General features: G+C 42.6%; 1 protein-coding gene across 2 annotated transcripts in view; it reads right to left on the bottom strand.

Annotated features, from left to right (window-relative positions):
- Positions 1 to 4,920: 4,920 nt before the first annotated feature.
- Positions 4,921 to 13,447, bottom strand: part of LOC134337252 (calponin-2-like) — a 33,752-nt gene continuing 25,225 nt past the window's right edge. For both annotated transcript variants that reach the window (XM_063032103.1, XM_063032102.1), the window contains exons 3-7: positions 13,061 to 13,127; positions 12,502 to 12,639; positions 10,964 to 11,080; positions 8,068 to 8,214; positions 4,921 to 6,906 (exon numbers count right to left, since the gene is read on the bottom strand). In XM_063032103.1, coding sequence (XP_062888173.1) covers positions 6,643 to 6,906; positions 8,068 to 8,214; positions 10,964 to 11,080; positions 12,502 to 12,639; positions 13,061 to 13,127 — 733 coding nt within the window. In that variant the 3' untranslated portion in view covers positions 4,921 to 6,642. The remainder of the gene's footprint in view (positions 6,907 to 8,067; positions 8,215 to 10,963; positions 11,081 to 12,501; positions 12,640 to 13,060; positions 13,128 to 13,447) is intronic.

Genomic DNA, 13,447 nt, shown 5'->3' with positions numbered 1-13,447 from the left:
GTCATCAGGGACACTAGAGATCTCCCGCCCTTCCCACATCCCGCAAGAGGAGAATAAATAACAAGAAAAAAATTACCTATGACCTAATGTCTCCTCGCTAAAGCCTCGATGAGCTAACGCCTCAGCTCCCCACTCCAACACTAGCCCACTCACACATTCACTGCTCCCATTAAACCTAACTTTTTTTAAGGGTAAGAGAAAATAGGCAGATGCTGGAAATCAACGTTATGCACACAAAATGCTGGAGGAACTCAGCGGGCCAGACAGCATCTATGGCCCGAAACGTTGACTGTTTACTCTTTTCCATAGATGCTGCTTGGCCTGCTGAGTTCCTCCAGCATTGTGTGTGTATTACTCTTTTTGTTGGACCTTGCCAGGTGCCTATGTGCAATCTAATGTCTCCTCGGGACTGTGGAGTGCAAAATGTGCCAACTGTACCCACTTGCTTCTTTTAAACTCTCTCCCTCCAGTTAATCCGGTGTCTCCTCAGAATAGTGGCAGGTAAAAGTGTGCCAAGTGCCCCCACTCACTTCTTTTAAACTCTCTCCCCCTCCAAGCAGTCTGGCATAGCTTCAGCTTTTCCTACCTGTCATTAACTTTGCATTAGTCCACTTGATACTACAATCTCTCATTTGTTCGCCAGTCACTTTGCTAAATTTCTGATGCAGGGTTTTGACCTGAAATGCTGGCAATTCCTTCCCCCCACCACCACCCCACCCCAACAGAAGGTGCTTGACCTTCTGGGCTCAACTAGCAAATTGTATGTTGCTCCAAATTTCAACATCTGCAGTCTCTTACATCTCCAACATATTACAACCTGTTCCCTCATTATAATCATTGCTATACATCGTGAATGAGAATCCCTGTGCAACTAGTTGTTGACTACTGCCCTGAAAAAGACCAATTTATTCCTAATCTGTTTCCTGTCAATCAACTCCAGCCCATAACCATATCTTACCGAAAATCCCATGTGGTTTATTTTCACACACTAACCTTTAGAAATCCAAGCACACCATTTCCATTGGTTTATCTTATCTATCCTAACAGTGGTGTTGCACCAACAACTTTGTTATCAACATCAGTAAGACCAACGAATTGATTGTGGACTTCAGGAAAGGGGAAGTTGAGGGAACGCATACCAGTCCTCCTCGAGGGATGAACAGTGGAGAGAGTAAGCAGTTTCAAGTCCCTGGGTGTCAACATCACTGATGATTTTGCAAAGGCACGACATTGGCTATATTTCATTAAGAGTTTGAGGAGACTTCAATAGAAACATAGAAAACCTACAACACAATACAGGCCCTTCGGGCCACAAAGCTGTGCCAAACATGTCTTTACCTTAGAGATTACCTAGGGTTACCAATAGCCCTCTATTTTTCTGAGCTCCATGTACCTGTCCAGGAGTCTCTTAAAAGACCCTATTGTATCTGCCTCCACCACCGTCACTGGCAGCCCATTCCACGCACTCACCACTCTCTGCATAAAAAACTTACCCCTGACATCTCCTCTGTACTTACTTCCAAGCACCTTAAAACTGTGCCCTCTTGTGCCAGCCATTTTAGCCCTGGGAAAAAAACCTCTGACTATCCACACGATCAATACCTCTCATCATGTCACCAAACACTCATAAATTTCTACAGATATACTGTAGAGAGCATTCCAACTGGTTGCATCTCTGTCTGGTATGGAGGGGCTTTTGCACTGGGTCAGAAAAAGCTGCAGAAAGTTGTAAACCTAGCCAACTCCATCATGGGCAGTAGCCTCCCCAGCACCAACGACACTAGATCGATGACTCAACACCACAGTATCCATCATTAAGGACCCCCATCACCTAGGGCATGTTCTCTTCTCATTGCTACCATCAAGGAGGAGGTAGAGGAGCCTGAAGACGCACATTCAATGCTTCAGGAATAGCTTCTTCCCCACCACCATCAGATATCTGAATTGTCAATGAACCCATGTACACTAGTCCCGTTTGGTGGCGTAATAATATCAGCGCCAGACTCTGGAGCGAAGGTTCCCCAGTTCAAATCCAAGTCGGGTTGAGCATCGAGCTAGCAACTCGGCCTTGTAAAAACAAGAACGGCTTGCTACGGAAACACCGTCATGATGGTGCCCCGATAACTCCACTGCCGAGTTAAGGGGTATTCTTCTTCTTCCATGTACGTTACCTCACTATTTTATTTTTGCACTAGCTATTTAATTTATATATATATATTTCTTATTGTAAGGTTTTTTTATTGTTATGTACTGCAATGCACTGCTGCAAAACTACAAATTTCATGACATACATCAGGATATTAAACCTGATTCTGTTACAGTTCTGTGCAAAAATCTTATATATATAGAAGGGGGGGGGGAGAAGAAGGATAGAAAGAGAGAGAACGAAAATGAGAGAACATGAACACTAGGGTTCCTAAGACTTTTTGTGCAGTACTGTATTTGTCAACGTGGAGTGGAGAGCTAGTTTGTAAATCACGTGTAAGCAAAGGATGTTGGGAATGGCAAGGGTAGAGTGCCGCGGGAGGGGCATGAGACAGGAGTGCCAGGGTGGAGGGTAGCATGGGTGCAGACACACCCAGCCCTGAGACACCAAACAAGGTCATTTAATTCCAAACAATTGGTTTATTAATCATCACAGAATGTCTCTCTGGTGCTTCCCACTCCCCACTGGTGGGGGTGTTCAAAGACATTTTCGGTCTCCCATTGCTACAGTGGGAAGCTCCCACCTGCTTTGAAAGGACAACAATCGTACCCGTGCCCAAGAAGAGCAGAGTGAGCTGCCTTAATGACTGTCGTCCAGTAGCGCTCACATCTACAGTGATGAACGCCTCTGGGAGGTTGGTTATGGATTGAATCAACTCCTGTCTCAGCAAGGACCTGGACCCACTGCAATTTGCCTATTGCCACAGTAGTTCTCCGGTTGATGCAATCTCATTGACTCTTCACGCAGCCTTGGATCCCCTGTCCGATACAAATGCCTATGTCAGGATGCTGTTTATTGACTACAGCTCAGCGTTTAACACAACCATTCCTACAGTTACGATCAAAAAGCTCCAGAACCTGGGCCCCTGTATGTCCCATTGCAACTGGATCCTCGTCTTGCAACCGGAAAACCACAATCTGCACAGACTGGAAATAACTCCTCCACCTCGGTGTCAGCCAACACTGGTGCACCTCAGGGATATGTGCTTAGGCCACTGCTCTACTCTCTCTACACCCATGACTGTGAGGCTAGGCACAGTTCAAATGCCATCGATAAATTTGCTGATGATGCAGCCGTTGTTGGCAGAATTTCAGATGGTGACAAAAGGGGGGTACAGGAGTGAGATATACCAGCTAGTTGAGCAGTGTCGCAGTGACAACCTGACACTCAACGTCAGTAAGACCAAAGAGCCAACTGTGGACTTCAGTAGGGTCAGACCAGGGAACTCATACCAGTCCTCAGAGGGATCAGGAGTGGAAAAAGTGAGCATTTTCAAGTTCCTGGGTGTCAGTATCTCCGAGGATCTATCCTGATTGCAACATATCAATGCAGCTACTAAGAAGGCACAACAGAGGCTATACTTCATTCGGAGTTTGAGGAGATTTGGTATGTAACCAAAACACTCTCAGATTTCCACAGATGTACCGTGGAGAGCATTCTAACTGGCTGCATCACCATCTGGTATCGGCTTGTGGGGGCGGGGGGCTACTGGCACAAGATCAAAATAAGCTGCAGAGAGTTGTATACACACACACACACACACAGTTTTTTTACCTCTGTTATTATGTATTGCATTGTACTGCTGCTACAAAGATAACAAATTTCATGGCATATGCCAGTGATGTTAAACCCACTTCTGATTCTGATTCCCAACCGCGATTCTCCTCTCCTGCCCCCTTCCCACTCTCAGTCCACAATAGAGACCCAGAGCAGAGTCAGCCTTATCATCACTCACATATGTCATCATCTTTTTTTCCAGCAGCAGTACAATGCATTGCACAAAATTACTACAGTACTGTTCAAAAGTCTTAGACAAACTATCTACTGTATGTATCTGTACTTCACACTTTTGCACAAACAGTACTATATATTCTCAAAAAGCCCTATAGTCAATAAATATAATTTTTCTTTCATAAATCTATATTTAATCCTGTTCATGTTTTCCAAGTATACAATAATAAACTCCTGCTTTTCCCCTACTATTGAAGTTCAGCCAATTGATCTATTGTTTTTTTCTCTTCCTCCTTTTTGAATACATCTGTTACCCTCCATCCTGAAGGATCCATTCCATAATGTGCAGAACACTAGAAGGTGAGGACCATTGTATCTACTACCTCACTTAGTACTGTGGTGTAAATTAATAAGGTCCAGGGATTTACCACCCTTCAGTGCTGTAATTTCACCAGTACTTCTGTTTTTTTAAATAATGCTAAATTCCTCCCCAATCCCTCTTCATTGGCTGCTTGGCTCCCTAGCATTACTGGGTAGCTGTTGCAACAGGGAATCAGATCCTTCAGCCCATTAAGTCTGTACTAATCATCAACTATCTACTCTACACTAATTCCCCCATTTTTAAAAATTCCCCCGCGTTCACATTAACTCCCACAGATCCTGCTGCTCACCTACTCATTACAGGCAGTTCATGGTACAGTTAATCAACCAGCCCACACATCTTTAGGAGGTGGGAGGAAAACTTAGGTCAATGAAGAGAAACAAGATGAGCATGCAAACACCACGCAGACAGCACCAAGGTCAGGACTGAACCTGGGTCGCTGGCTCTAAGGCACAGGATACGCAAGCTGCCCTCTGCTGTGAATACAGACAGATTATTTTGCCATGACTTTGTTCTCCATTATAATCACTAATCTGTACCACCCCCACATTGTGGAAGCTTTTACAGTCAAATGAGACCCATTAGAATTATTAAAAGTTATGAAGCGGAATATAATTCAAAAAATACACACTACAAAATACAAAAACATTTAATAATTGGATTAAAAGAGAACTGCATACACTGTATAGAGAGTACTCCCATTTGTGACAAGTGCTCTACAGTATAGTCCAAAGGCATAATAGCAGTAAATGCTGGAAATATCAAGGCAAAGATTTTGTAAAACTTTGGTATAATTTATATGGGTTTTTTTGTGAATGCTGCTTATATAACGCTACGTGACTGTTCTGCTGCTGGCAGTAAGGTTTTCATTGTATGATAAACTTTACTTTGATATCCAAAATGTCAGGCAGCATCTGCAGAGTGAGACAAGTCAATGTTAACTCTGTTTTGCTCTCTGTAGAAACTGCCTAACGAGCTGAATATTTCCAGCATTTTCCATTTCACACTTTTGGCATCTGCCGTTTCACACTATTAAATTTTTGTAGTACCAGTTTAAACTTGCATTTTCAAAGAAAATACACTAGTTTCCTAGCCTTGGAGCCTTCAGGAATCAGAACTCAGATACATCATTGAGTGCTGACAGCCTAAAGCATATAGCTTCTCTGCACTTGTCTATTCAAACACGATTTTAAAAAAAGAATCACGTAATTCGCTGCGCTAACTTGCTGGTCATCCTTTTCCTTTTTATAATCTCCAATGATCTGGATTACCAAGATTTCAGCAGTATTTTTCACTCCACTTTTGAAATAGAAACAAGCCAGTAGCATTTTGAGCTCCAAGCTTTTGGCGTTCAGCTTTTAAGCTGGAAAATGACTGGAGGGAGGTGATGGTAGATGGAGGGTGGTTTGAACGGAATGCGCAAGAAGCATGTCACATGACGTAGAGTACTGAGGCTCAGCAGGTTCAGCATAGCCAAATTCCAGTTTATTTTGTAAAAAGCTGTTTGTCAAAGCACTAAATCAGACTTTAGGAGAAAAAAAGATCAGCTTGCAGTCTTGATAAAGTCTGCAAGATCTCCTGCAAGCTGTGATCCTATGTCTTATAGGAGACTTGGTCCCAAAGTTTTATTCTGCCACATTCTCCTGATCACTAACCCTTTGGAATGTTAGTCAGGCTTGAAAAGAATCCAGTTTGTTTTGAGAAGCAACAAAGAAAATTGTAAACACAGCGACCTTGGAATGTTATTGAAATTGGCAGGCTGGAAAAATTAGAAACAGGTGGCTACATTTTCCCAGTTAGCCTTCTCTCTCGGACAACTGGGATTTGCAAACATTAGATTCCCAATTTCTTTTTGTTAAAAGGGAAATATGTATTAATTTCAAACAGCAAAGCCTTAAAATCAATCTGCTCTAACCTCAAAATGAAATGTATAGGGAGTTGAAGCAATTACCGGAGAATCTAACAATTATCATTAAGTGCTTTTACCAGCCACTTCACTACTGAATCAACAATTTTCACCCCTCCCTCACCCAACTGTCAGCTGCTTCATACTGACTCCAGTAAAAGCCTTGCCTTAAATTTCAAGAACATACTTTCAAAATGAAACAAATACCTTCCCTTCCCAGTTACCACAGGATTGTAATGCAAGTTAAACAAACAAAGGGATTTAGAAAGTAAATTATTATCAGCTTCTGCTCACAATTGCTAAAGTAAACATATTTGGAATGTAGACATTCAACAGAGAAGAGGGAATGTTGCTGTGTGAGAAATGACCACATAAAACTGGAGCTGTTCCTTCAGTGTCCACACTGCAATAATGGATTCATTGGTATTGCCCAGGGTAATCAGCTGGGTGCTCCGGGACGTACTCTGCATTGTAATCTGAATTACTTCCATTCTGTCCTTGCTCAGCCTTTGGACAATACTTGGGATCGTAGATCTGGCGGCCAAGTCCAAAGTTGGTGCCACTCTGGTTGGCTCCTTGGTTGCTCCCCATCTGCAGAGACGCCGTACTGTTGTCGCACTGCTCGGTGCCCATCTTCTTGTCATAAATGGGTCTTCGGGTGCCTGGTGCGGTCATACCAGCCTGAACAGGGGTGGCAAAAGGTTAGTGTTCAAGTTGCAATCAAGCAAGGCTACAGTGTTACAGCATGCAGCATTCTTGACCACAGGACAACCCATCAGAGTCCAAGATATTCTTTAACGAAAGAGGAAAAATAAAAGTACAACGACAAAAATAATTGAAGAAAAATGAAATCACTTGGGACTAGGAAAATAGTTCATGGAAAACTCATGGAAGGAATCAAAGGACACAACTAGAAGACAGGCAGTAAAGCAGAAATTCGGTATATTAAGAGGCACATTCAATGGGCATTTATTTTAAAGCAACATTCCTCTTTAACAAAAAGTTCAACAATTCGGGTGAACGGAACAGTAATTTCTTCATTTCTACAGCTGTGTATCTTTATAATTTTCCACTTCAGTCATTAGATGGATCTCTGACCAAAATGAAGGATGTCGGAGCAGAATGGGAACACAAGTTGTAGAAGGTTAACCATCGTGTTCTAATCAAGTGGAGAAGGCCAGAAGTTCTATGGCCTCCTGCTCTTACTTTTTGTATTGGGAGAATTTACTGAATATCATATTAATAAATGAATTCAATGAAACTTAAAATGGTTTTAACTTTGATATTAAAGGCTACAACACTTCAGAAAGGATGATGTACTTTTCACTAAAACATTTATGAACAGAAAGAACATTGAAAAATAAATAGAGCATTCACTTCTTTTGCATTTTTATAACTTCATGATGCCCAGAAGTAATTTATTTTCCTCATGCTTTAGGAAGTCCAGCAGTCAATTTGCATTTGAGGGCCTTTTCAACAGCAATGTGACCATGGGGATAATCTGATTTAGATGCAGATGGAGGGGCAAGGTCCAAAACACCTGGCAAGCTCATTTTTTTGAAAATTATTGACAGCATAGCTTTATCTTTCATTGAAAGAAGATGGAGCTTCAATTTTAACATCTTATTCAAAAGATGGCACCTCTGACAGTTCCCACCCCACTCAATAACCTAGACTTTTGGCTCAGATCTCTCAGGTAGGCCATGAACCCCCAAGGTTGGAGTGCTTTGTAGTATGGAACAGACCTGCGCTCATATTCACAGATGGCTTGTGGACCTTAGCTCATCTATTATCAAAATTAGCCAGTGGTGTTAACGATCAAAACAGGCAAGTAATACAAACCTGACTTGCTCCCTTGTTGGTTCCCATCTGTAAACTGATAGTAGACTGGTCCACCGCAGCAGGGATTTGAGCTCTTGGATCGTAGAGATGTCGTCTGGTACCATAAGCACTCATCCCAGTCTGGCTGGCACATTTATTGGTTCCCATCTATGTAGCAGAAAGGTGCACAGAACCATCAACAAAATGAACTAATGTAGAACAGCCGGAAACTAACAAGACACCCGCGGTCCTCTTGACTTTTCCCTTCATTTTCCCCTATTCTTAAAAGTACCAAGTCAGGCCGAGTTAAATTTTCCCCCACACACCAGAGACCGTCCAGTTCTTTGACTTGAACCCAATGTCAACAAGCAGACCTTGGGGTAATTCAAATGGTTCCATTTTAATATCAGAGAATGTATACAGTATACAACCTGAACTTACTCTTCGCAGACATCCATGAAAACAGAAGAGAACCCCAAAGAACGAATGACAGAAAAATGTTGAAACCCCAAGGCACGCTCTCCCCCTTCCCATGTACAATAGTCAGAGTCATACTTTATTGATCCCGAGGGAAATTGGTTTTTGTTACAGTTGCACCAACCAAGAATAGAGTATAAATATAGCAATATAAAACCATAAATAATTAAATTGTAATATGTAAATTATGCCAGGAAGTAAGTCCAGGACCAGCCTATTGGCTCAGGGTGTCTGACCGTCCAAGGGAGGAGTTGTAAAGTTTGATGGCCACAGGCAGGAATGACTTCCTATGACGCTCTGTGTTGCATCTCGGTGGAATGAGTCTCTGGCTGAATGTACTCCTGTGCCCAACAAGTACATTATGTAGTGGATGGGAGACATTATCCAAGATGGCATGCAACTTGGACAGCATCCTCTTTTCAGACACCACCGTCAGAGAGTCCAGTTCCATCCCCACAACATCACTGGCCTTACGAATGAGTTTGTTGATTCTGTTGGTGTCTGCTACCCTCAGCCTGCTGCCCCAGCACACAAAACAGCAAACATAATAGCACTGGCCACCACAGACTCGTACAACATCCTCAGCATCATCTGGCAGATGTTAAGGGACCTCAGTCTCCTCAGGAAATAGAGACGGCAAAAGCAGCAAAGCATCAACCTCCTGCCCCCCGCCCCATTTCAGCAGAAAACATCAGAGCCCAGTACCCACCAAGCAACAGCAAAGCTCCCAAAGACAGACCATGATCTGCAGTTGACAAAAACTATTGTTTACCTGACAGTTCGACATGCTACAGGCTTTCTCTCTCTCTCTCACTAACAAGGGACAGAGAGATGTCACCCATTCCACAGTGAAAGGGGAGACAAGTAGACAGTCAAACTATTCAACTAAACATCAGAACCAAATACAATCCCATCATCACACACTGTCCCATAGGAGGAGCTTCCAGCATAGGTCACCACCCAGTCTAAGATATGCTGACCTATACTGGACGCTCCTCCTATGGGTCAGTGTGTGATGATGGGATTGCATTTGGTTCTGATGATTAGTTGAATAATTTGACTGTTATCTCTGAGGATATAATGAGCGCAGTGGATAGAGGGGAACAGATGGACATTAGTACTTGGATTTCCAGAAGGCATTTGATAAGGTGCCACATAAAAGATGTATCCATAAGGATACATAAAGTTGGGGGTGATGTACCAGCATGGATAGAGGATTGGTTAACTAATAGAAAGCAGAGAGTGGATACATGGGTGTTACTCTGGTTGGTAATCAGTGGTAAGCGGTGTGCTGCAGGAGTTGGTGCTGGGCCCACAACTGTTCATGATATACATTAATCCTCTGGAAGAAGGGACCGAATGTAGTGTATCTACGTTTGCTGATGATGCTAAATTGAGTGGAAAAGCAAATTGTGCAGAAGATACAGAGAGCCTGCAGAGAGATATAGATAGGTTAAGTGAGTGGGCAAGGGTCTGGCAGATGGAGTACAATGTTGGTAGATGCGAAGTCATCCACTTTGGAAGGAAAAATGAAAGAGCACGTTATTACTTTAATGGTAAAACACTGCAGCAGGCTGCTGTGCAGAGGGACTTGGGAGTGCTTGTTCATGAATCACAAAAGGTTGGTTTGCAGGTGCAGCAGGCTGTGAAGAAGGCAAATGGAACATTGCCCTTCATTGCTAGAGGGATTGCATGCAGGGAGGTTATGCTGCAACTGTACAGGGTACTGGTGAGGCTGAACCTGGAGTACTGCATGCAGTTCTGGTCTCCTTACTTGAGGAAGATATACTGGCTTTGGAGGTGGTGCACAGGAAGTTCACCAGGTTGATTCCAGAGATGAGGGGATTAGACTATGAGGAGAGATTGAGTCGCCTGGGACTGTACTCGCTGGAACTCAGAAGAATGAGAGGAGATTTTATAGAAACATATAAAATTATGAAAGGGATAGATAAGATAGAGGTAGGAAAGTTGTTTCCACCGGTAGGTGAGACTAGAACTAGGGGACATAGCCTGAAGATTCGGGGGAGTAGGTTTAGGTCAGAAATGAGCAGGAACTGCTTTTCCCAGAGAATGGTGAATCTGTGGAATTCTCTGTCCAATGAAGCAGTGGAGGCTACCTCAGTAAATATATTTAAGACAAAGTTGGATAGATTTTTGCATAGTAGGGGAATTAAGGGTTATGGGGAAAAGGCAGATAGGTGGAGATGAGTCCATGGCCAGATCAGCCACGATCTTAGAGAATGGTGGAACAGGATCGATGGGCCAGATGGCCTACTCCTGCTCCTATTTCTTATGTTCTTATGTTCTGAAAATGCTCCTCTCCCCCTCCATGGAAAAGAAGCTCTTTGGTTGCATGGCTGGGGTTGGCTCTTAGAACAAGGGAGCCTACAGCTTTGCAGTGATTAATAGATCCGTTCTCAGGAGACCAAAATATGAATACCTGAAGTCCGATGACACATTGTCCTGCATTTAAGACCTCTTGATCAAACGATCTCTCCTGTTTGTCTGCATATTTGACACCAATGTCAACTCCAGCCTGCACCCCTTTGGTTTTAGCCTAGAAGAGGAAATTGATTAGTGTTTAAAAACACAAAGCACATGGAACAGCTATTTTCCCCATTTCACAATTATCTATAATCACACACTCACATGCAGTACAGCCCCGCTAGTAAGCAATACGGCCAATTTCCTCCATTATCTACTAAACAGCGGAACTTCCACTGCCACCCACATTCTTACCCAAAATAATTAAATTTACAATCTATCCTTATTGAAAGAAGAAATCTTAATAATCAACAGTCGCCTCTAGTTCACTGAGATTTAGATTTTTTTTTACATCAGATTCCCTTGTGCTTCAACAAATAGAGGCACTGCCCAGTTTAGAATGCCTAAAGGCACAAACTTTGGGTGGTTCAGATAGCAGAGCTGCTGCCCTACAGATCCAGTGGTCCAGGTTCAAGACCGTGTGCTGTCTGTGTGGAGGAGACACTTCCACTCTGACTGTGTATGCTCCTGTTACCTTCCATGTACATTCTGGTAGGTTAATTCACCACCATAAATTGCAGGGCTGATGCTCCACTACGGTGACCTTTCCTTATAATCTCAGGCAAAGAACAGATACGTGGGGAAGTTTAAGTGGACTGAACACCCATGGAACCCCATCAAATACCAGCCAACAGCGGAGGAAAGCAAAAATAGATTTAACAAGATGAAGCAAAATATGGGGCAGACGTGCAGAATCAGAATAGTACTTGTCACTTCTCTGCTACAAGCCTCTTGTAATTACTTCAACCACAATCATAGTTGGTGCTTGAGCACTGGAGAATAGTCAATACTTGATCTTGTGAACCATTCGCTCCTCAGTCAGTAATTGAAAGTGAACTTGGCTTCAATTTGCACCTCAGGTCAGTGTCCTACTTTGGTCTATTCTCTCATTTTGCAATAATTGGGTCGCTGTTTGAAGTAGGCGAATGGAACTAACTTCAATATCTTGCCAAACGCATTAACCTCATCTGTTGCACTTGGATGGGATTTCTTGGAAGGGCACCAGGCCAAGAAATCCTGGATAAATTAATCTCCCCTACCCCAGTGAAGTTGGGGATGAGAAAATAAAGGTGCTTTATAATCCGAGCCCATTTTTATTCATCTTTCATGCACATTCTGGGTTTGGTGGCTAGACCATTGCTCAGAGCTGATTTTTCAGTCTCAGAGTTTGGATGGTGTCAGTCAAAGGTCACTCCAGATCCGAAGCTACAGCAGGCTCACCGAGTTCCAGTTTGGGTAGTGGAAGAGGCTGCTCCATATTAAACATAGCGATCGACGCTCATCTCCAAGTATAAGCAAGAGAAGTAATGAAGTGCCAAGTCACAGTTAGTGAAGTATGGAATGCACTTGCATGTTGAATGTAATATAGATGTGAGAACAGTGACTCAGGTCATCTGGACAACTGTTTTGAGCTAATGCTAGTCTGGTACTTACCATACTTGCTAAGGCCAGTAGTGCTGTTTGTACCTGGGTCAAATTCCCATTCTCAAACAGGTCATTTGCTTCAAAAGTGTCATGTGGTTTGATGCCATAATTCTGCATTGCTTTGATAAAATTCGACAGATTTTCCAGCTGTTTGAGACAAAAACCATTATTTTACATTATTTCAGTTTTGACTTACTTAATGATCTTAAGTTATTTTATTTATGTTTATCGACAGGTCTTGCAATCACCTCATTAGACTGTACGATAAGGTCTCTCCCCAGAATTATAATTACAACTACAATTTCCTTAACTAAATGTTTAAGATACTGGAAAATTCCAGAAAATACACTAAAGAACATACTAATCTTCTTTTCTGATTTTTAAAACATTTTTCATAGCTTTGTTAACAGAAGAAGGCAATGGCAAACCACTTCTGTAGAAAAATTTGCCAAGAGCAATCATGGTCATGGAGCCCATGATCATCCATGTCATACGACATGGTGCATAATGATGATGTCATATGACACGGCACATAATGATGATGATGATGATAAATATAACACAGTACCTGATGCCAGTTTAAAGCAGACCTGTTGATTTTCTTCACAGAGTTGGGTTTGATTTTGTTCATGAGCCTGTTAAATAGAATAAACTTGTTTTAGTGTAAATGAGTGCCTGATGCCTGGTGCAGGCTTGGTGAGCCAAAGGGCTAATTTCTGTCCTGTACAAATCTACAAAATAAAGCAAGCGACTTCAACAGGGAAGGATGTGGCTACAATTTGTACACTGACCTCTATATTCAATTGGCAACCTGGCATCAGAGCCACTAGTTACCAGTGAATGGCTAAAACACATGTTATTTTACGGGGTATTCCTTGGTTATGTAGGAACACACCAAGCTGGAAAATTACAGGTCAAACCTCACAGGTTAATGTTTCCAACTGAGTCCCTTTAT

This window comes from Mobula hypostoma, chromosome 24 (genome assembly GCF_963921235.1).
Source record: "Mobula hypostoma chromosome 24, sMobHyp1.1, whole genome shotgun sequence".
NCBI classification, from domain to species: Eukaryota; Metazoa; Chordata; class Chondrichthyes; order Myliobatiformes; family Myliobatidae; genus Mobula; species Mobula hypostoma.
The sequence above is the reverse complement of the archived record's forward strand: the minus strand, read 5'-3'. Positions and strand labels throughout refer to the sequence as shown.